Raw genomic sequence first — 21,150 nt, 5'->3', positions numbered from 1 at the left:
GGCAGAAAGAGGTATGCTCTCTGTCTTTTTCTCTCTCCATTGACCATTGATACCACCAAAAACTTTGAGCCTAGAGCCAGACTTAGTCACAAGTTCAAGACAAAGCGTAAGTGCTTGGAGTGAGTTTCCTGTATCCTGTGTCACCATCAAGGGCACCAGCAGCATCACCCTTGGCTGAGCCAGGAGACAGCCATGGAGCTTTCCTCCTACATAGCAGAACTGGGTACCAGCAGAATGGTGGGAGGCAGAAACTGACAGGTACCACGAGTATGGTTCCAAGTCACCCATTATCGCTCCCACTAAAAGAAAGCACTGTAAGCTGTTTCACCACCAGCACTCATGGTCCCTAGGGTGTTTTAAGGCCTTGGATACTTCTATTCAGCTGCAGTCATGGCTAAGGCTTGTACAATTTAAACAGAAGGTAAATCAGGGTTCAAACTCAGCCCCTGCCCATGGCTTAAGGCACAATGGAAGTGCTGCTGACCTTCCGGTAGATAAGACTTGCAGAGGAATGTGCTGGAAAGAACAGCAGAAGGAAGACAGACTAGCTCAGAAATTTTGAAGTTTTGCTGCTAAATTTACATCCTGATCTCAAAAGTAAAAAATAAGAAATTAATACATTGCTGATTTTCTTTCAGAGCTCTGTTTTTAGATTGTAAAGTTTGTATTAAAATGTGAAAATGGGAGAAAGTATCATCTCTTCTTTCTAAAAGTAAAGGAAGAATGGTGATGGCAGGAGAAAATATTATTTTCAGCAAGCAAAAGTAAACCCTGTGTTGATACTATCTCTGTAACAGTAATACCTGACAGATAATCCTTTGTTTATTTGAAATCTGTAATTAAACAGAATCATGTTACCCTGGTTGTCAAAATCAGTATTGTCTCTTTTGTCTTTTTTGCAACTCTGCTTGAAATTAAGGTGAACTTGCTTTGCTTTGACTCCTCTCTCTCCCTTTCTCTTTTAAGGTCAACTCAAATCAAAACGTACTCTTGGGATAATGCCCAGGTTATTTTGGTTGGCAACAAATGTGACATGGAGGATGAACGGGTAATCTTCACTGAGAGGGGAAAACATTTAGCAGAGCAACTTGGTAAGAAATGACACAACAAAAGCTTTGTGGTTGTTTGTGAGAATGCACAAATTAATTTAATTCATAGCTTACAGAACTTGCAAATACATGTTCATGACACATTCATTGTAAAGGAATAGTCACGCACTGCTTTCCTTTTATTTCTACAGCCTTTTTGACATGGAGCAAGAAAACAAGTAAATCAAAAAACCCCAAGCAAGGGGTTCTTTTTCCTATCCCCTGAAAAAAAAAAAGAAAAAAGAAAAAAAAAAGATAAGAAAGGAGATATTGCAGAAAAAGCTTACTAGATCTTTTTGCAACTTGAGTAGATTTGGGTTATGATTAGCAATACCAGTAATCCAGAACAGAAATATGCTGCTGTCCAACTCCACTCCCACTGCTAACACTTCATCCACTGATCTACTGTACATTCACAGAACAGTAGATATGAACTTGTTTCATAAGATCTCCCTCTGGGAAGCAGATTCTGTACAGACAGAAAATTGCCAAGCTGTGAGCACCTTTGTTTTTCTGTTTCTACACAACAGTGTTATCCTTTCCTACCATGAAATGTTTTTGGAGTGACACTGGCCAAACTTTAATGGCAAATCTCCAGAGCATCACTGTAATACTAATACCCAGCCTCTTTTTTCCTTCTAATTTCCTGATCTCTGGACAGTAAGCTCAGCAGGTGTGTAAATCAAACTCTAGCATTGTTAGAGGTCAATTTACATACAGGGAATCATAAATTATGGGCATGGATTTGTTATTGTTTTTAAAACTCTGTGTAGTAAAAGCTCAATCTGGTCAAAATATGTGTAACCAAGATCTCCTTGTGACTATTCCTATATAGATAGGTAGATGAAAGGATGTCTTAATCGGGGATCTAATCTCATGCTGGTGGTTCTTAAATCATGTATATTCATAGGTCAATGATCTTATTTTTTAAAAAATACTGTTTTCCACTTGTACAATTACTTTTCCTGGTAAACAATTTTATCAGAGTCACATATCTTCCTATTGAATCTGTCTTAATAAGTGCTGCATATGTGTAAAATAATTCCTTGAAAGAATATGTTAATGATTACTGTAAGTTACTCTTTGGAAGATGACAGGAAATATTTAACAGAAGGTTATATCTGAAAACTTACCGATATTTGTAAATAATTGAGTTCTCAAACTGCTTGCAACCAAACCATTAACAGAGGATATTTATCTTTGCAGAAATACCTGTTATATTTTTATATATTTTTTTCTATATATGTTCTTCCCATTTCTAATGTTTACTCATTGTATTAGGAGATAGGAATATGTATTCACTGGACAAAGAGATCCCAAAAATCTAACTGTATACTTTTACCATGAATTTTGACAAGGTGTTGAAACATTTAGCAACAACCATAAATTTTCACTATAGAGTTTGAAATGTCTTTAAAGTCACATAAAAAATCTGAATTTCTATGCCTTGAACCATATTCCTTTTAAAAAAATAAATCAATGCAATGAATTGACACACATCCCCAAGGTCATAAATTTATCAAGACAAGAAGAACTTTGCATGTTTTACAGTCAAGAATCCTCAGATGTAATAACCAATGCTTGAAAAAAAGAAAAAAGGGTAATGAAATAGATAACAAAACTCATGTTTCAGTCTTTAAAGCAAATTCTAACTCCTGGGGTTTAAAATTCAATCTTTATGGAAGAAGATTATCCTCTATTTCCATATTTATCTACTCAGGGGGTTTCTTTCCTCGGATATATATCCTGTGGCTATCTCAAGGGTAGATTATTGTATTAGATAACTTGTGTCTCGGATTCAGTCACTTACTGTAGTCAGACGGCACACGCAAATGTTTACATGCTTCCTGTACAGCTGCAATAATTTCTTAAGTCTGCCCCGAGAGTGGGTGAGGTGATGTCAGGAGCAGCAGAAGACTTTTCCTTAACTGCAGTAAGTGCACTGGCCTTGCTGGCTGGTTTGGAGGGCACCTATTTTGTTATACACATGGGACTGTCTTTTGTTTCTCTGGCAGTAAATTGATAACATCTCTTACAGACAAGTTTTAAAAATAACAATATAGATTTTTCTGTCCAGCCAGACATTTTAAAACTGTGAGCCCTTTGAACACAGTGCTGATCACAGACACAAGCCAATAAGATTCATGAGTCCTGTACAAAAACTAGACTGTGACACCCTCTGTTCTCAAGTGTGGTTTTATTTTCAGCCCTTGTTTACTTGAAGTCCCTGAGAAAATGAACACATGCACCTTCTGGGGTGAATATTCAGAAGGTCAAAAAGAGCACTGGGAGTTTAACCCTCTGGGGAACATGGTGTTCTGTTGAGAACAGTGTTATTGGAAAATGGAGACTCCTTTTGGCTCCTGACCACTCTGAAAAGTGTGGCCTTAAAGTTTAATAACAAGGTATAATCATTCATTTATTTAAATCTCTGTGCTGGCTGTTTTCTCAAGTGTAACCCAAACAAGGAGTTTAAAAGAACCAACAATAAGTCTCATTACTGTTGAAGGAGGTCTGCTGAATGAGACAACTATCCTGTGGTACATCTGCATACCTTTTTCATGGCACTACCCAAAGTTCACAAAAGAATGAAGGAATAGTTGGTAACTCAGATCTGACCTTGAAGAAGAATTACAGCATCTTTATGAGGTCAGAGTCTGTCATGTTTGCTTTTAAGATTTTTTTTAATTTATTGTTAATAACATGACACTGGCAGTATCACTATGGATCATAGCTACAAGCAGTGTTGTAGGTATTTTGTAAAAGATGTGAACTGGCAAACATGCAGTGATGCTTTCTCTGACCATAGAAAATTATATTTGTGGTTGTCATGAACCAAATGGAATACATTTATATTCAATAGGCCTTTTGTAATTTTTTTCTGTGGATTTGTACAATGATGTCTTTGAAGACATATAGAATCATACCACCCACAACATCCTTTAAATATGCACAGTTTATCTGTTATCTATTGCTCCTTTGAATTGGCCGCCTGATAGTTTAATTTTATTTTTCTTCACTGTTATATTCTTACAAACAGTATACAATTGTTTGCTGTTAACTGCTCTGTACCTCAGTGGGTTTCAGAGAGCTTTGTCATATTCATTTTTTCTCCATAAGGTAATTCCCAGAATATTTAATTGTTCCAGGCATAAAGACACATAGACATACATTAGTCATTTCTTATCATCCTATTCAGTACTTTTTTAAAGTGGTTTTTTTTTCAGAAATCAGTTCATGGTTGTTTGACACAATAGCATCATTAACAGGTTAAGGTCAGAATGAAATGAAAATAGATGAGATCAAATAAAGTCACATAACTTTTCCTCATATAAATATTATTCCAAGAATGTGTAGAAATGTGACAAACCAGCCAGTAGAGAGAAATAATTAATACAAGGTTGTTATTGATTTGGTAATGACAGCAAATGCATTTAAAGAAGTTTATTCACTAATCATTAACAAATAAGGGTATGGAATATAATTCTTATGATATTTTCTGTCTTCAGGAATATTTGCTCTGAGCAGTACATGGATTGGCTATGGGGTGAATAGAAATATAGTCAGCACTTACATGCTTTAAAGCATTTTAGTAAAACAAGAGTTGGAACTTCTTGTGAGCAAAATGCATGCACTCTTGCCAGCTGAATTGCTCACACAGTTTTCTGAGATATTGCTCTCATGCCTTTCAGCAAAACTCATACCTTTATACAAGTTTGGTGTTAATTGTCAGATGAGAAATAAAAGGAGTCACAGGTGACTTGATGTCTTGTTTCTTCTATCCACAGCCCATATTATATAGGGGTATTGTAATCTACATTCCAGCTAAGGATTAACAGGGAGAGGTGTGCACAGGCCTTTGAATAGAGTCTGAATAACTGCACAGGGAAATGGATAGCTGCATATCCAGTTTGACATACAGTTTTTCCATATATTTGGGACATTCTACTGTGCCTGTTAACTAGATACATCAACTTTTATGTGTTCTTTGGTTTCTCAGGTTCTTACGCTTTGCCATGAAGGATTGACCATGGCTGGGGGCATTCATCATATCTAAGCATGCCCTAGGTTGCACTTGTCTGTTTTCTAAATTTATACAGGCATCCTATTTCTCCTAGAGGCCAACATACAATGTCAGAAAACAATATTAAACAGGCCCTTTCTGGGTGAGCTTTCACGTTCTCTTCTGCCGGGGGCAGCAGAAACCAGGCCTCACACTGTATTCAGAGAACCTGCAAAGGCCTCTGAATATTATGTGTGTCATGGTCAGCAGTGCCTGTGACTTCAATGCACCTCCACAGCTTGTCACTCAGACAGTTGGTAATTTTTACATACCTTATCTCCATATTTTCTCTTCTCATTTGGGTGACCTCCTCCTTTAAGTCTTTACTTTCACCTTCCTTCCTTCCTTCCTTCCTTCCTTCCTTCCTTCCTTCCTTCCTTCCTTCCTTCCTTCCTTCCTTCCTTCCTTCCTTCCTTCCTTCCTTCCTTCCTTCCTTCCTTCCTTCCTTCCTTCCTTCCTTCCTTCCTTCCTTCCTTCCTTCCTTCCTTCCTTCCTTCCTTCCTCCCTTCCTCCCTTCCTCCCTTCCTCCCTTTCCTCCTCTTTCCTCTCCTCCCTCCCTCCTTCCTCCCTTCCCCTCCCTTCCTCCTTCCTTCCTTCCCTTCCCTTCCCCCTTCCCTTCCCTTCCCTTCCCTTCCCTTCCCTTCCTTCCCTTCCTTCCCTTCCCTTCCTTCCCTTCCTTCCTTCCCTTCCCTTCCTTCCTTCCTTCCCTTCCTTCCTTCCCTTCCTTCCTTCCCTTCCCTTCCTTCCTTCCTTCCCTCCCCTCCCCTTCCCTCCCCCTCCCTCCCCTCCCCCCTCCCCTCCCCTCCCTCCCTCCCTCCCTCCCTTCTTCTTCTTCTTCTTCTTCTTCTTCTTCTTCTTCTTCTTCTTCTTCTTCTTCTTCTTCTTCTTCCTTATTTTTTTTCTTTATTTTTCTCTTATTTCTACTTCATTTTTTTCTCTCTCTCCTCCTCTTGATTCCCAGTGCTTTGACAACGATTTCTAACAAAAGCAAGAACAAAAATTCTTCCTCCAAACAGAATCATCCTCCCCTGACTAGTTTTCATTTTGTTCTTGGCTCATATATTTGTGTAGGTAATGGTTTTGCCAGGGAGACAACAGAGACAGGGTTGAGTTGTGAATACACATCTTCAAATTAAACCATTTAGCATGCCAGTAAGCCTGAAAGGGGGGCATTTGTCAGTGTTGGTGTCAGGTCCTACAGAGTGTGCAATTGTGGTGGTCAGACCCAGCCTGCAAGAGCAGACCTGCTGCTGAGATGGAACAGGAACAGGAATGGGAATGGTTTCTGAATCCTTCCAGGGCTGGGGCACAAGGCAGCAGCTCCCCAGCATCAGGACTGGGGTGCACCTTCACTGGCCAGGGGTAGGAGTCCTGGGGGGAGGCACATGCCTTAGGCATCTGTGGGCATGCTGTGTGTACCAGGCAGCTGTGAGTTTAGGCACTGAACTGAAGAGGCATTTTTAGTGCTGTAATTTTGGCATGTAAATCAGGAACCAAGTGGGAACTGACACCTCAGCACACACAGTTTGCTAGAACAGCAAGTTCTGTTTTGCCTCTGTGGCTGACTGGAGGCTGTGGTGCACAAGGCAGGGTCACCCACAGCTTAGAGAGCACAGACATATGGCTGCCTCTAAATTTGCATTAACAATGAAAATAATTGGGTTGTGCTGCAATATGCTGGTTCAAACTTCCATCCTGCACTGTTTTTTTAGCTTTTTTTTTAATGGGCAAATGTTAGTTCCAGGGGAAAGAGACAGACTGACAGCACTGACAAATACCAGTCTTCTGTTTAGCTACAACACAGACAGGGTATTGGCAGAGCAATTACAGGCTCCTGTCCCCAGGATGTTCTTTTACTGAGAGGAAAGCCAACCTGCCATTGCTTTCACATACTGGGAGCTGCATTACAGCAAAGTTATTTAATAACAATGAGGAGCAAGGGTTGCTCAGCCCATGTCTCCTGTAAACACGCACCCAAAAAAAATCTTTGCCGGAAATCTAATTTATTGCCCAAATGCACTCATTTAAAAGGTATCTAGAAACGACAATCAAAATCAATACAACTGGAATTTATATGAAACCTTCTGTTCTGAAAGACTGGAAAATGAGATGCTAGCTAGAGCATGACCAGTAGCAGCCCCTTGGGTCTGCCCATTCTACCACAGCTGGCAGTCCGCCTTTAGCTTTGTTGTTGTTAATAAATTCAGCCATCCTAAAGACTGGATAAATACCTTAGCATTTCTGATAATAATGTTTATCTTCCTTTTAATTCTCTATCTTGAATGGTGATAGAGCACTGCTCTTCACTGAGATAATATTAGCAGCCTGTTGTTCTGAGGCTTAATGTTGTTTTAATAATTTTCTGATCGTAGTCCAGCACTTGGGCTTGTTAGGACAGCAGAGATACCATCCTATTGATCTAAAGAGCAAAGCACAGCAAACCAGAACTGCTGCTATAACCAGATAGTTGCTGATGTAGGAGATAGTTTGAGGAACAGCAGTGGTCTCCAGCTACTTTCAGCCCAGCTTCCTAGGAGAGATGACCTTTCAGTCATGCCATGTGTATCCTTTCTCTCTTTGACTAAAATATATTGACAGTTCTGAGGAAGTGGACGTCTGAGCAGAGGAGAAAGGTCTTGCAATTGCCTTGACTGACAGCCTGTAATGTGAATGCAAAACTTGTTAGATACTATTCATAGCAGCAAGAAGGTAAGTGCCTGCCAGTGCATGCTCAGAACTACCTACAGGATGCAATTTTAAGAAGATAAGGCCTTATTAACACCTCTCTTTTATATACATTGATATTGTTAAATTATGAATTCCTGTGACTTCCTGAAGGTTGCCTTTTATGCCCTACTCTTACAAAGGGAGCAGCTTCCTGCAGCCATTTCTTGCTCTGATGCTGCTGTCTCCTACTACTGCTCGCAATTCTGGATTGAACAAGACACTGGCAAAAGCAGCCCTAAGGACCACAGCTCAAGCTTGTCTTCATGAAAATTTAGAAGGATAGTTAGTGAGGGAACATACCCTTGTGGACATCTGTAAAATGTAACATATGGGGTGATAAATTAAATTGTCTTTATTGTAGAAAAACACTCTGAAACCAAAATGCCTCCTGATCAACATCAGCCTAGATCTTGTCTGTATTGTCTGTGGAAATGTTCTTAAAGTTTGCTGTCTAGCCTGTGCTCTTGATGTCATGTTTTCTCAGGAAGATGAGAGGGTGCAGAATGTTCTTCTCTTTGCATATGACTGTGCTTTCTGGGCTTTTTTTCCTTTCCTATGTTTTGAAAGCAGACATAAACAAGTGTCAATGAGCAGTTATGAAGGAGCCTCTATAGAGCCAGCACACATGTGAGGCAGAGAGGGTACAAAGTCAGTAATTCTGGCTGTGTGCATGATTCAGGAAAGCCATCTAAATGCTCTGTGCATGTTGTAGATCACCAGGTGAACAACAGAACCGTGCCAGTGCCCTGTCTAGCTCTGCTGCTGCAGTGCTCTGTAGGAGCTGCCAAGAGCTCGCCAGCCTTCTTTGAGTCAGTAATAGGGAAAGAGGGAATCAGCAAAGAAAAACAGAATTAACAGAATTAATTAACAGAATTAAACACAAAATATCATATTCCATGTTCCACACACTTTGTACATATGTTCAGGCAACACTTGGGTGTGTTGGGTTTTCTGAGTTTCAGCTCTGTTCTGCCTGACCTATCCACTTACCTCTTGGGCTTGTCATGTCTTTGCAATAATCTCCTCTGCCTGGCCTCATCCACATCAGCAGTACAGATCATCACAGGTGGTGGGAACATGGTGTTCTTTGAGCTCTGCTTCCCTGGGCAGCACCAGATAGCTGCCTCGCTTCATACTTATGCCCCATAGAAAATATTTTATCTCAATTAATAATGAGCAGTGGAAAAAAAAACTGACAAAAGTATTAAAAGTCATAGAATTTAGGCTGTCCATCCCAGGGATTTATGAAGCTTAGGGTGTTTAAGAGCCATTAGTAAAATAGTTGCAAGATGAGTCAGTAGAGAAGGAGGTGCCATGGGGAAAAAAGATCTGCAAAATATTCCATAAGAAAATGAAAACAAAGAGAGTTCTAGCCCTGATTCCAAGAACAATCTGCTAGGAAAAATTCTGTATGGCTCCTTGAAACTGTTCCACAGGCAGGGTTTTGGTTAAACAAAAGAACCAACCTGATTGGTTGGGGGATCTTGCACAAGGTAGTGCTCCCATGAGAAATTGAATCCCTTGCCCAGGACAATCAGTTGCTGTTTTGAGTGCCTGCAGGAGCCACTCTTGCAAGGGTCTTTGTAATGGTGTCTTTGGCTGCATCAGAGAGATTCTGAACTCCTGCTGAATTTCTGTAATCCAGCTGGTCTCCTACTTGCTCAGTACATACCACGATGCTTTGACAGTGATTACCAGAAACTGCACAAAGATTTTCTTAACTGTCTTAGTTAAGAAAAAGACTCTTTTGTGTTACCATTTCTGCACCTGTGAGAACAGTGTCTTACCTATGTGCAGCTGCATCTGTTTTACAGCAGGAACTGCCTGGAAGGAGCTCACATGTATGCCCCATTCTGTTCTTGGGAAGATGGATGTTTATTTGCACATTCAAGCATATAAAAAGCACCTATCATAGGTCTATACACAGAAGGAGCTCTTTGGGCTAATTTCCCAGACTGTTCAAAATTCCCACCTAACAGTTCCAGTAAAAAATATAGCATTAGTTTTATTGTGGAGAGGGTGCTCTACCACTTTCTCTGTCCATTGCTTCATCTATGCAGCAAAGCCTAGCTCAGCAGGTCCAGGCAATTAATGTCCAAATTGATGGAATACCCTCATAGCCTGATATGCAACTACATCACTGCTATGACTGCAATTTCCTTCTTATATTGAAATCATATCTGAAATTCCATAGAAAACTCCAGAGTATTTTATTTGAATCAATTATTTTGTGCTTGACACACTGTAATCCTCCATTTAATCTGGAGAATGGGTGCCTTGTAAATTTCGCATGATGTTCTCGTGCAAAACATCCTCACCAAGATAGTGGGCCTCTTTTCTTGATCTTATCCTTGTGACAGTAGTTCTTGACATAAGCCTCCTCTCTGTGACTCTTTCCCTTTCATTTTCTGCTTTTCCCTGTCTAGATTTCTTACCTAGATATGATATCTGCTATTTCATTATCATCTGATGTGCTCATTATTCCACCTTTATAGCTGTAAAAACTGCTCCCCTCCTAAATGTTCTTTAGATTCAGTGTTCTTCCTATCATCTCCCAAGCTTTGGTGCACCATTCCCCCATTGTTACTCAACCCTTCTGCCCTATGATTCTGCTTGCTCCTCTGTGGAACAGCTGCTCTCTTCCTCCTTCCTGTGGAGAAGACACTAGGAGCTGTGGAAAATTCTTGATTGCATTGCTGGGCTGGGGCTGCATCTGGGTTTCAACACAGCATACTGAAATTGTGGAGGATCTTCCTTTCTCCAAGCAGCTCCCAAATGATCTGAACAGCTTTCTCCTGCATGGAGCTCTGCAGGAGGGCCAAAGCCACCAGCAAGTGATGCTACACTGTCTTTCCTAATTTTCCTTCTAGTTTAGAACAAAGGAAATGTGCAAGCAAAGCTAAACTAAAGCAGCATCTTATAGATTAAAACTATATCCTTGTATGTAATTTTTGTAGAAGGTCTTTTATTATTCACAGTTTTCCTGCTTTGCAGAGAAATGTGGAATGGAAAACTTTTTATGGCAATGTATTGTCATACTGGTGAGCTTACACTTCCACTTCTTCCTGACAATAACAGAAGTCATATGACCAAATAAATCCCTGTACAATATTTGTAGCTCTTTTTATCTAATCTCCCTATGAACATAACTTTTGCCAGTGCTTAGCTTCTATGCATTTAAACATTTTAGTGCTTTGTGACACTTCAGTACAGCACCTTACATAAATCAAAAATACAAAAAAAATTCAGAGCAGAGTTGAGTTTGTACATTGTTTATGACTTCTTGCTGGGTTATCATGTCAAGCTAAATATAATTATCTGCAGTAATTCTAGGGTAGAACTCAAATTGCAAAAGCTGCATAGACAATGGTTATAGGACTGAATGTGTAGATTAGATTCTGTTTAGATGGCATACTGAATACATAATACTAATGTGACCAAAGTATTTGCATTTAAATTTCATGTGGCCTTTCAGAACAGAATAAAACAAAACATTCAAAAAATCAAACCAAACCACCAGACCCACAAAGATTTGTTTTCTGTCCTTCTGCCAGGAATTTCAAGTAATTGAAATTTTCTGTCAGGGATTTTTCTCATGCTTAAAGATTATGGTAATTGCACATTAATATTCAGATTTAATCAGAAGGAATCACAATAGTTATGCAAAGGGTAAGGCAGACTGTCCAAAGGCTTCTGTAAAGCTACCAGTGAATCAGATGTTTTGTAAATAAAATGTTGAACCCATAGGTAGTGGAAAGACAGGAATAGAAGAAAGTTCTGAATTATCAGGGAATGGGTGAACAATGTCTTAATTTGGGAAAAATGTGGGAAAAGTCCTAGAAAACAATAAATTAAAGAACACAAATGCTTTGCAAAGGAAACAAGCATGCTGGAAGACCCAGCTCTGGCAGAAGCTTTCTAGGTTGCAGGCTGACTGCCAAGCTGCAAACCTGGCCTAGATGAATGAGACACATGTGGGAGGTGAGATGTGGTACAAATGGAGGCAGAGAGGAGAACTTAGGAAAACTGTCTCTGGAGGGCTTAGAACAGCTGTCTTCACTCTACAAAAACTTCCAGTGCCCCTTAAGGGCTAAGGATAGCTATGGTTTTTGCCTTTGGGCTATTCATTGGGAATGAATAGATAAAAACTCCTTCTGCACAAATTAAGATGTTTTCCTCCTTACACACATTTATGTTACTTGGGGTTTTTTTTTGTTTTTTATTAGTTCTGTTTCTGGAATTGGGAATCCCTTTGATCCCATGTTTTCATATCTAACTTTAGTAACTGTCAAATTGCAAAAGTCTTTTCTTGTCTTGCTTGGTTTTTTACCTGTACTTTTGCAAGCATTATTTTATTTTTTGCCACCACCTCAATAACACAATGGAAATAGTTCTTTCCAACTGAAACATGCTTAGAGGAACATAATAGTTAGAGGTGGAGCAGCAGATTACTTTTTCCCAATGACTGTACATACAGGGCTTTCCTAAAATAATTCTCTGAAACAAGTATTAAGTTTTAGATTAAAATGTGTTAAGTAGAATTTTTTCTAAGGGAATATATTTGGAGTGGTCCTGACTTCATCCAGCCTTGTATAAAGCCAGTAGCACTAGTGTACTTACTCTGGTTGTGTTTCAATTTTAACTGCTCTTCTTTCATATGTGCGCTCTCATGAGTTTCCTTTCTGAGTGTCTCTTGCTCAAGAGAAGTTTGTATGTTTATTGGAGATACCAAAACATGCCTAGAACATAAACATGTTCTTTATTTTCTTAGGATTTGAATTTTTTGAAACAAGTGCCAAGGAAAACATTAATGTCAAGCAGACGTTTGAGCGACTTGTGGATATCATCTGTGACAAAATGTCAGAAAGTCTGGAGACGAATCCCACCATTGCTGCCAGCAACCAGAACACACAGCTGAAGGACACCCCTCCTCCACAGCAGCCCAACTGCAGCTGCTAATGCAGCTATCAGCAAAGGCAGCTCCAGTGTGTTCTATTGCCAACAGAGTATTTATGAATGGTCTATATGCCTTTATTTATACTGTCTTATTAATTTCTTTTGGAGAACAGTCTTGTTTTACATCAGCTGTTTCGATATGCATATGGGGATGGAGCAGTTTTTAGTCTAAAAGGATGATCCATATATTAGAACCTGGCTTTTGCATGCAGGGTGCATATTAATTTATCTTTTCTTTTTACTATTTTGTGTCACACTTCAGCTGGTGCCATGTCCTCAGACCATGTTTGCCTATAGTTGTCTCTCACTTCATTGGTTTCAAGTTACATAGTTGAATTTTTAGGGTAGTGGTCAGGGTGTTTTGACTTAGCTTCCTGATGCCACTTGTATATTTTCCTGATTGAAAATGAATTTAGAAGTATTCCTGTAGTGAGCAAATCCCTCCTTCTACCAGATCACTTGTACAAGGGACACTTCCTGAGCACCTTGCCTTGTAAAATCCACACTCACTATGTTACACATCCTGGCTGACTGAAAACTGCAGAAATCAGAAGTTCGGTCCTGGGCCCAAAGCCATCAAAATTCCCAACTCTTCATCAACAATTTCCAACTGGATGTGGATATTCAGTCCAGAGACTCAGAAATATTAGGTACTTCATCCTGTTTAGACAGCTAGTGTATTTGCTTTTACATAGGAGCTGCATGCCTAGCTAATAATCTTCTGAAACTAGAATTAATTTCTCATTCCATCATTATGGAAATCCCAGTCTTACCTACCCCTGTAGTAGAAGGCTATTTAGCTCTTTCCATGTCTGCCTGCATGAGACATTAACAATACAGTCCTATATTATGTCTGACAGAGCCAAATCCATTGTGTTTGGTTGTTCATAGCCAAAAGCTGCCTTGTCACATTGCTGTCAAACCTGCATGCTTCAATTTTCAGAAATTTCATCTCCCATTCAGTCACTGAGACAGCTACAACCACAATGGCTATAAATGTCTCTATTTTACTCAGACCTATTGCAGAAATGCTGATGGTGTCAGTGAACTGAAGTTTGACCTGATTTTTTTTTCCTTTTTCTTTTGGCAGGAGAATTAGGATTTTTAAAACTTTAGGAATAATAAAAAATTGTCAACATTTCTAATCTTAGGCTGAATACATTGAAGAGATCAGCAAAAAACTGTGAAGGTAGCAGAATAAAGTACACAAATTCTTTTATGGTAAAGTGTTAAAATAGTTATATTTTACAGTTTTTACTCCTCTAGTAATTGGTGGAAGTTTCTTACATCTGTGTCCTGAAGTACTTTGTAAAACTACTTTACTTACATCATAGTGACCTTTTTTAACTAAGCAGCATAACTGAAGAAGCCCTGATTATTTTGTTTTTCCAATTAGACAGAATTTAAGATAAGGCTGATATTTTTAAACTGTCAGCAATGGGAAAAATCTGAAAAATAAAATAAAAGGAAGTAACACATAGTACACTGAATAACTCACAACTGCAAAGAAATCCTTCTTTACAGTTTATGTTTTTTGAAGGTAACTTATGTAACTCCTGATACATAACTCACTAGGATACATACACACTAAGAGAAAATGGCCACTTTAAAAAAATTTTATTAAATAATCTAAATACACTTTGACACAATAAAAGTTACTTCCAAACAAGGCATTTAGACATATGTAAAAAGGACATGCCAGGAGGGTTCTACCTGGGCTGCCTAACTTAAATTAATCAATGCCGTCTTCAGTCTGGGTTTTTAAACCATGTCTGTCCTGTTAGCTAGTTTATTTAGGCAGTTTTCCCCCTAGTAGACATGGAGACTGATTTACCTCCGTGAAGAGAAAGCACCTTCCTTTTTAGAGTGGCAGACCAGCCAGGTGGAAGAGGTATGTGCTGTGCAAACAATGATTCTTTCTTTCTCTAGGGTGCTTTTTTTTCCCTCCCCCATTTAAGACAGCATGTTGCTAAGTGTGCTGAGAGAGTTTCCCTGGTACATTTTTGCACCCTAGGTGCCAGCTGATTGGAAAAAACAAAAGCAGTACAAAGTTGATCAAGCTTCATTTGAGATGGCTGCTGGGCAGTTTTCCGTGTGTTTCTTGTTATGTCAGTGACTCCTGCCCGAGAAGGAGCAGGAAAGCCGTGAGACAGAATTCAGCTTCTGCTCTCAAGTTATTTAGATGAGTCTTAGGTTGTATTATTAGTCTGAAACATCTCAGGTGAGCAGGAGAGAGACATAATCAAGTTGTCAAGGATTTTGGCCATATCCTGAATCATGCAGCTTGGCAAGAATTGCAAGTATTCTTCTAGCTTTGCTCTGAGATGTTGTCATCTCCTGTGCACAGTGCAATCAGGAAAAAAGACTTCAAGGTGTCCCTTGCTGCAGTCACACTTTGCTTGTATCCATTGCAATGAATTTAGACCCTTCCTGCCTGGCTATGATCGTTTAGACTTGGTGGTAGAAATACATTATTAGCATATATCTTTTCAAACAAATTGAGTGATAGATTAAAAGTTCTGTACATAAATGGGATTAATTAATTGCTTTTCATTTTGCATCAGGAGTCTGGGCAGAAGAGTAGCAGCAAAATCTAAGGAGAGCCCCTGCTTCAAGTTTCTGAGGCAACTAACCTGCTAGGCCTCCACATATATTTGGCCTTCTGCATGAGATGGGGTGGCTGAGGGAAGCAGCTGTCAGTGTAGTGTTGTTCCTTAGAGTGCTAAAGTATGTTAAAAGAAAAAAGCTTATCTGAAATACAGCAGCAGAGAATGAGTCTGTACCTAAAACCTCTTCCAAACTTGGCACTAACACTCAGACATTGTCATGGAGTTGAGTCAGATTAATTTTTAAAATGTTCAAATAAAATACTTGGAGTTTTTCAAGATGAGACTTAAACCCTGGGAAAACCACTCAGCCCTCTCAGCTGACACTATTTTGAGTAGAAGTTTGGAAAGGGTGACCTGTTGTGGTCCCATCAAAACAAATTTATCCTATCATGGCTTTCTCTGAAATTGAAAATGTGTGAAAGTTCAAGCAGGCTTTTGCTTTCCAAACTGGGTTACCTGCTGTGGGAAAAAGTAGGTTTTGATTTTCCATCACAGGCTGGCTTTTGCAGTCACATGCTTCACAGCAATATTGAGTTTTCTTCTATAAAGTTGGTCACATTTAGATCATAAGCATCATGATCTCAGTACCTTTCTCGATTAGAACTTACCTTTTGTAGAGAAACAGTAAAGACAGAAAAGCTTTTGAGAAGTAACTTACCATGCCTTCCTCAAATATTCCAAGAATTCTGAGGGGACTAGCAATGTTAGAATTTTCACTCTATGTAAAATTATCCCTTGGCCTCCTATGGGATAGAATATCCAACAGCAGCCTGTGTCAATCTGGTTCAGCTCCTCTTGACTTACAGGATAGAACTGCAATTTTCTTAAATCCAGGTAGGCTGAACATTTTTTAAGAACCTGTTGCAACTTGATCAAGGGCCTAAATTTAAACTATCAACGCTTTGTTCTTCACCTATATCACGTACCAGGCTACAAAGCACTATATTTTGTGATGGAAGAAGGGAGGGCTCAGATGGAAACTGGGATAGCAGGAACAAAACTACTTTCAGCCTCATCACAAGTGAAAAAGTGAAAAAGTTCTTTCACACCTTGCATTAACTTGTTGTACTTTCAACATAGAAATAAGACTGAATGTCACAGCAAATCATTGGTCCAGCCATAGATACCCCCTTCAGCAGAGATTTATCCACTTGGTGAGATGCAGCAGTTAATACACAGAGTATTTTAAATCTGAGAGATGAGATGCCTTTGGGCAGAGAATCCTGAGCTACATAGTGCCAGCTGAAGCTGAACTAATACTATACAATCCTTTTTCTGAGTTATGATCTAGACTAAAGCTTATAGCAGCAGGCTAATCCTGTGCATGGGCCATGCACCAGCCTTATCATGCTCTGACAATGTGCTGCTTTCTGCACCTTCAAGATACTGGTCAGAAAATCCCTCGGGAGCACCCAGGAACATGGGGATTGTCTGGTTCCTGCGGTGCCTCGGGCAGCAACCTGACGAACAGCTAGCCAGCCCTGCTGGGTTCAACATTCAGATGCATGTTTTTGATTCTTTTAAGAGTTCATGTTCACAAGTTACAAGTGCAACTGACTTAATACTGTGTCTGTTATTTTTGTGTGGTGGTGGTGAGTTTATTTAGACTTGTTCATTTGGTGTTTTAAATAAATGTGAACTAGCCTAATTTTCTGTCAGAAAATACTCTTTCTCTCTGAACAGCTGTGTAAGTGACTCTAAGCTGGAATTGTTTGTTCCTTTGTGCTTATACTTAATGCAACACCTAGAGAAATTACCTGAGCAACTACATCTATGTGGCCTTTTCCAGAGCACTAGTTTGAAAGATTAAATTTTCTCCCCAGTCTGCTCAGCTCAGCTGTACCACCTGCATCTTCTTTATTTCCGAAATGAAGTGTTATTTCAGGATGCACAAAATTTGCTGGAGTTTGATCCTAACTTTGAGAATGCATTAAATTTGCCATTTTTATGGGGGGGAAAAAAAGTAGCAAAAATTCTACATTTGGTGGTTGTGCATTTGTTTCTTTGGAGCAGACAAATGATGTTGCAATTGCATTCCAAGAGAAACCCCCTTACAAACTCCACCGCTCCCAAGCTACTGTTTTCTATATTTTTTTTAGAGAAGTAAGTTTTATTATTTACATTTTTACAGGCATCACTAGATTTCAGTTCTGATGACAACCTGATTCCTCCTTGGCCTGTTTCATACAGACTCACAATGTATAAGCCTAGTTCTTTAGCATGACAGATTTAGCAATGTGGCACCATGAGTTTGAAGCCTCATAGAGATATCCTCAGGGGGTTTAGCAACATATCTTCACTTATACCAACAGGGAAATAAGTTCTTGTTATTTGCACCATTGATCCATACATTCTGACTCCAGATTCTCCAAGGTTGATCACTTTTCCAGTCTCATTTGAAAAGGCAACATATTTCAATTATTCAAATGAACTCTACCAGTTTTATTTAGGGGTAAATGTAGTTCACCTTTGCAAATTAAGCTTTTTTTTTCCCTTTTGCTTATCCATGGGTGTTCAGTGAAGCAGAATTTGTGACTACACACATATTATATGCACATATATACAGTAGTGCATCTTTGATACTCATTCATTTCCCACTGTTACTTGTTTATATTCAGTGCCACTTTTCCCAAATTTATCCTTAAATTGTCATTACTGCTGGAAATCAAATGTGTTACATTTGAAGACCAGAAGTTTATTAACCATGGTTCCAGCAGAGGCAGATGGCTTGTCATTTGTACAATAAGGTACTTGGTATCTGATCTGGGGGGAAGCAAAAGTCCTGATTTCCCCTAATTTCAGATTCACCTGTAACACACAAAAGTGAAGGTGAGATAGACATTCTTTACCACTTCTGGTGATAAATCTCCTCAAGTAATTCTGACATGTACCTGCAACTAGTGATATATGAAATGTTTGTGCTGTAACTCCTGTTTGGTATTTTGTCAGTAATGTCAGATGTGTTGTGACTCTGTTGGACCGTCACAATGTGTAACTTATATACTAGCATTTGTGTATTTCAAATGTCTTACATGTTGCATGAAAAAAATGTTATAAAAATAGATATTTTTTCTATTTTTGAATACCTCAAAACTGAGGAATCATGGGCCAATAAGTGCAATATTTAATTATTTACTCAGTGTATATAAACTTGTGTGAAAGGGAGAAGCATCAGGTATGTGTGATAAGCTGTTGATGATGCCTGTGTGGCTTAAGATTTCTAGTAAATGTACACGTCTTGTAGAAATATTATATAGTAAACACTTTACCAGTGTAGTGTAAGAATATTCTTACGTAACTTCAGCTATTTTTCATATATGAGACTATGGTTAAAGATATTTGTATGTTTACTGCAAGTGCATGTCAATTTTACTTTTAGAGTTCTGAGTGTCCTTTTTTGAGAATTGTCATGTTACACCAACACTAGTGGGACAGGCCTTCCATCAGAAAATGCTTTAAACCATTTATAAACTGTCTGCCTATATTTTTTAAAGCATGTTCTCTAGAAGCATTAAGAGAACCTGTTAGGGCTCAGCATTTATGGTGAGCTAATTATTTATTCTTAAAGAGTTACATGCTCTGTCTGCCTGTATTACATAATATCATGTGGACATGTTTTCTTTAATCTGATACAGTTAACTCATAATACTTACCTGAAATAATAAATAGGAGTACCCAATATTCTTGCAGATGACTTGTCAGACTTTGGTTGGTGCCCCAGTTTAGCATGTTTGCAAACAGCTTCAAGGTCACAGTCAATAGCATAGCAGAGTGGAAGGTGACCTTAATTGGTCAGTTTTGACAATTAAGTTTCTTAACTTCTCTAGATACTAAAGATGGAAGATACCTCCTTAAAGATACTGACCCACATTCTTTGCTGCATTTTTACATGGCCTTCAAAGTTCGGCATTTCCAGTATTAGGAATAAAGCTAAGGTACAAATGGAAACAAAATGCAGGTCAGAATCTGACCATGAAACTAAAAGGGGACATCCAATAATTTATTTATTCCTACTTACTTACATAATTCTGATGGCTTTCTAAGAACATGAGCAAGGCCATCAGTACTCAGCAGCACCCTTGGGTACATTTGGGACCTTAAACCCTGAATCACTGATCTGTCATGGATTCCCAGCTGTGCCCATAGAGCCTACAGAAAAGCTCATTCTGTTAATTTTTGCTAAATCTCCAGCTTCAAAGGCATGTGTCATCTGCATTGGGAATTTACTAAACAGAGACAGGCCACTGAGTCTGGGCCATGGGGAAGAATTGGGGAATTGGTTTTGCCAGACAATTTTCCTAAAAAAACCATATATTCATTAGTACCATGCTAAAAGGTACAGAAGTAGATTTTAAATTTTATCTGATGCATTTTTGTGACAATATGTGAGGTTTAATAAATTATGGTTTTTTGTTCCTTTATTTTGTTTTTTTTTTTAATTTACTTGATCTGCAAAAAAATGAAATTTTAAGACCTACTGAAAACCGATATCAAGGATTTCCTTTCTGATGTCATCAAATACATTCTCTGAGAAAGCAAAGTAGCCAAATTGCATTAAGTAGCACATGACAGTACTTGCAATGACCTGAAAAGTCCTTAAAAAACTTCTTTTTACCTAATGCCATTAAAATTTCTGCAAAATTCTATACACCAAGAGTGAAATGAAAATGTATGTAGAGAGAAATTTGGGATTGCTTAGTATGAAAAGGAAATTCTTGGCATCATTGTTGCTGAACAACAAAGTAAGAGTCAGAATATGAAGTACCACTAAAATGGAAATGTACAGCCTGCTACAGGACTCCCTAAACCTTTTGTTGTTAAGTGACCTGACAGTTCAAGGGCTGGCAGATAATTTCACCTAGTTTTTTTATAATTACTCACAGGCGTGTGATTACACAGACAAAAATAAATGCTTTCCTTGATAACATGTAGCTGTTCTGGTTCTCTCAAACCAACTTGTTTGCTGAACTGTTCTTGAGGAAAAATTGATGTGTTTAGGATACCTTTGTGAGGGGGTGAGACTCAATCTGTGCCTTCTCCCCCAACTCTTACTGCAATATAGCTACTGTGGTTTTAAAAAATATGTTAGCTGAAATGCTGCTGGGTGATAAATTTTGTGAATCTTCTCCATAAATCCATGGGAGCTCTTGTCTAAATGTTCAGTACAAGTTTTATCCACATGGAGAGTTTTAATTCTGTGCTGACGTAGCAACCATGTGTATTCCATTGGATATTCTTTTTGTATGTGACTTCTGTATACCAAGTGGATTTTCTTTGTTTAATTTTTTTTGCTGAATTTTTTTTTTTCCTTTTGCAATTACAATAAATATTCAAGAGACTATATTCATGAATATCTCAGTTGTGGTGATATGGTCTTACACTCCACCCCTCTCCCTTCATTTATTTCCTTTATCTTACTAAAATTGGAAAAGAAAAACTTCAGTTTTGAATAAATGATTGACAAAGATACCGCCACATCTGCAATAATTCATTTCACTAATATCCTCTCAGTAGCACTGGTGACTGTAGCTCTTTACAAATTCCACAGAATTCACTGGGGACTTTGCCCTAATAGTCTGAAGGAGAAAGATTTGTTAGACATTTCCCTTACAAAAGCACACTACCTCTAAGCTGACCCTTTAAAATAGGGCAAAGTTTTTTCTTTTGATTTTTCACTGTCTAAACTGCTTAACAGTATATGTGCTTT

The 21,150-nt window shown here is 38.7% G+C and overlaps 1 protein-coding gene across 1 annotated transcript in view; it reads left to right on the top strand.

Moving 5' to 3' along the window:
• The window catches only part of RAB3C (RAB3C, member RAS oncogene family), a 132,146-nt gene extending 111,360 nt beyond the window's left edge, over nucleotides 1-20,786 (top strand). Inside the window, exons 4-5 of the mRNA XM_030968421.1 lie at nucleotides 967-1,091; nucleotides 12,650-20,786. Coding sequence (XP_030824281.1) covers nucleotides 967-1,091; nucleotides 12,650-12,837 — 313 coding nt within the window. The 3' untranslated portion in view covers nucleotides 12,838-20,786. The remainder of the gene's footprint in view (nucleotides 1-966; nucleotides 1,092-12,649) is intronic.
• The last annotated feature ends 364 nt before the right edge of the window (nucleotides 20,787-21,150 follow it).

The sequence above is a fragment of the Camarhynchus parvulus genome, chromosome Z (assembly GCF_901933205.1).
Source record: "Camarhynchus parvulus chromosome Z, STF_HiC, whole genome shotgun sequence".
In the NCBI taxonomy this organism is placed as follows: domain Eukaryota; kingdom Metazoa; phylum Chordata; class Aves; order Passeriformes; family Thraupidae; genus Camarhynchus; species Camarhynchus parvulus.
The sequence above is the reverse complement of the archived record's forward strand: the minus strand, read 5'-3'. Positions and strand labels throughout refer to the sequence as shown.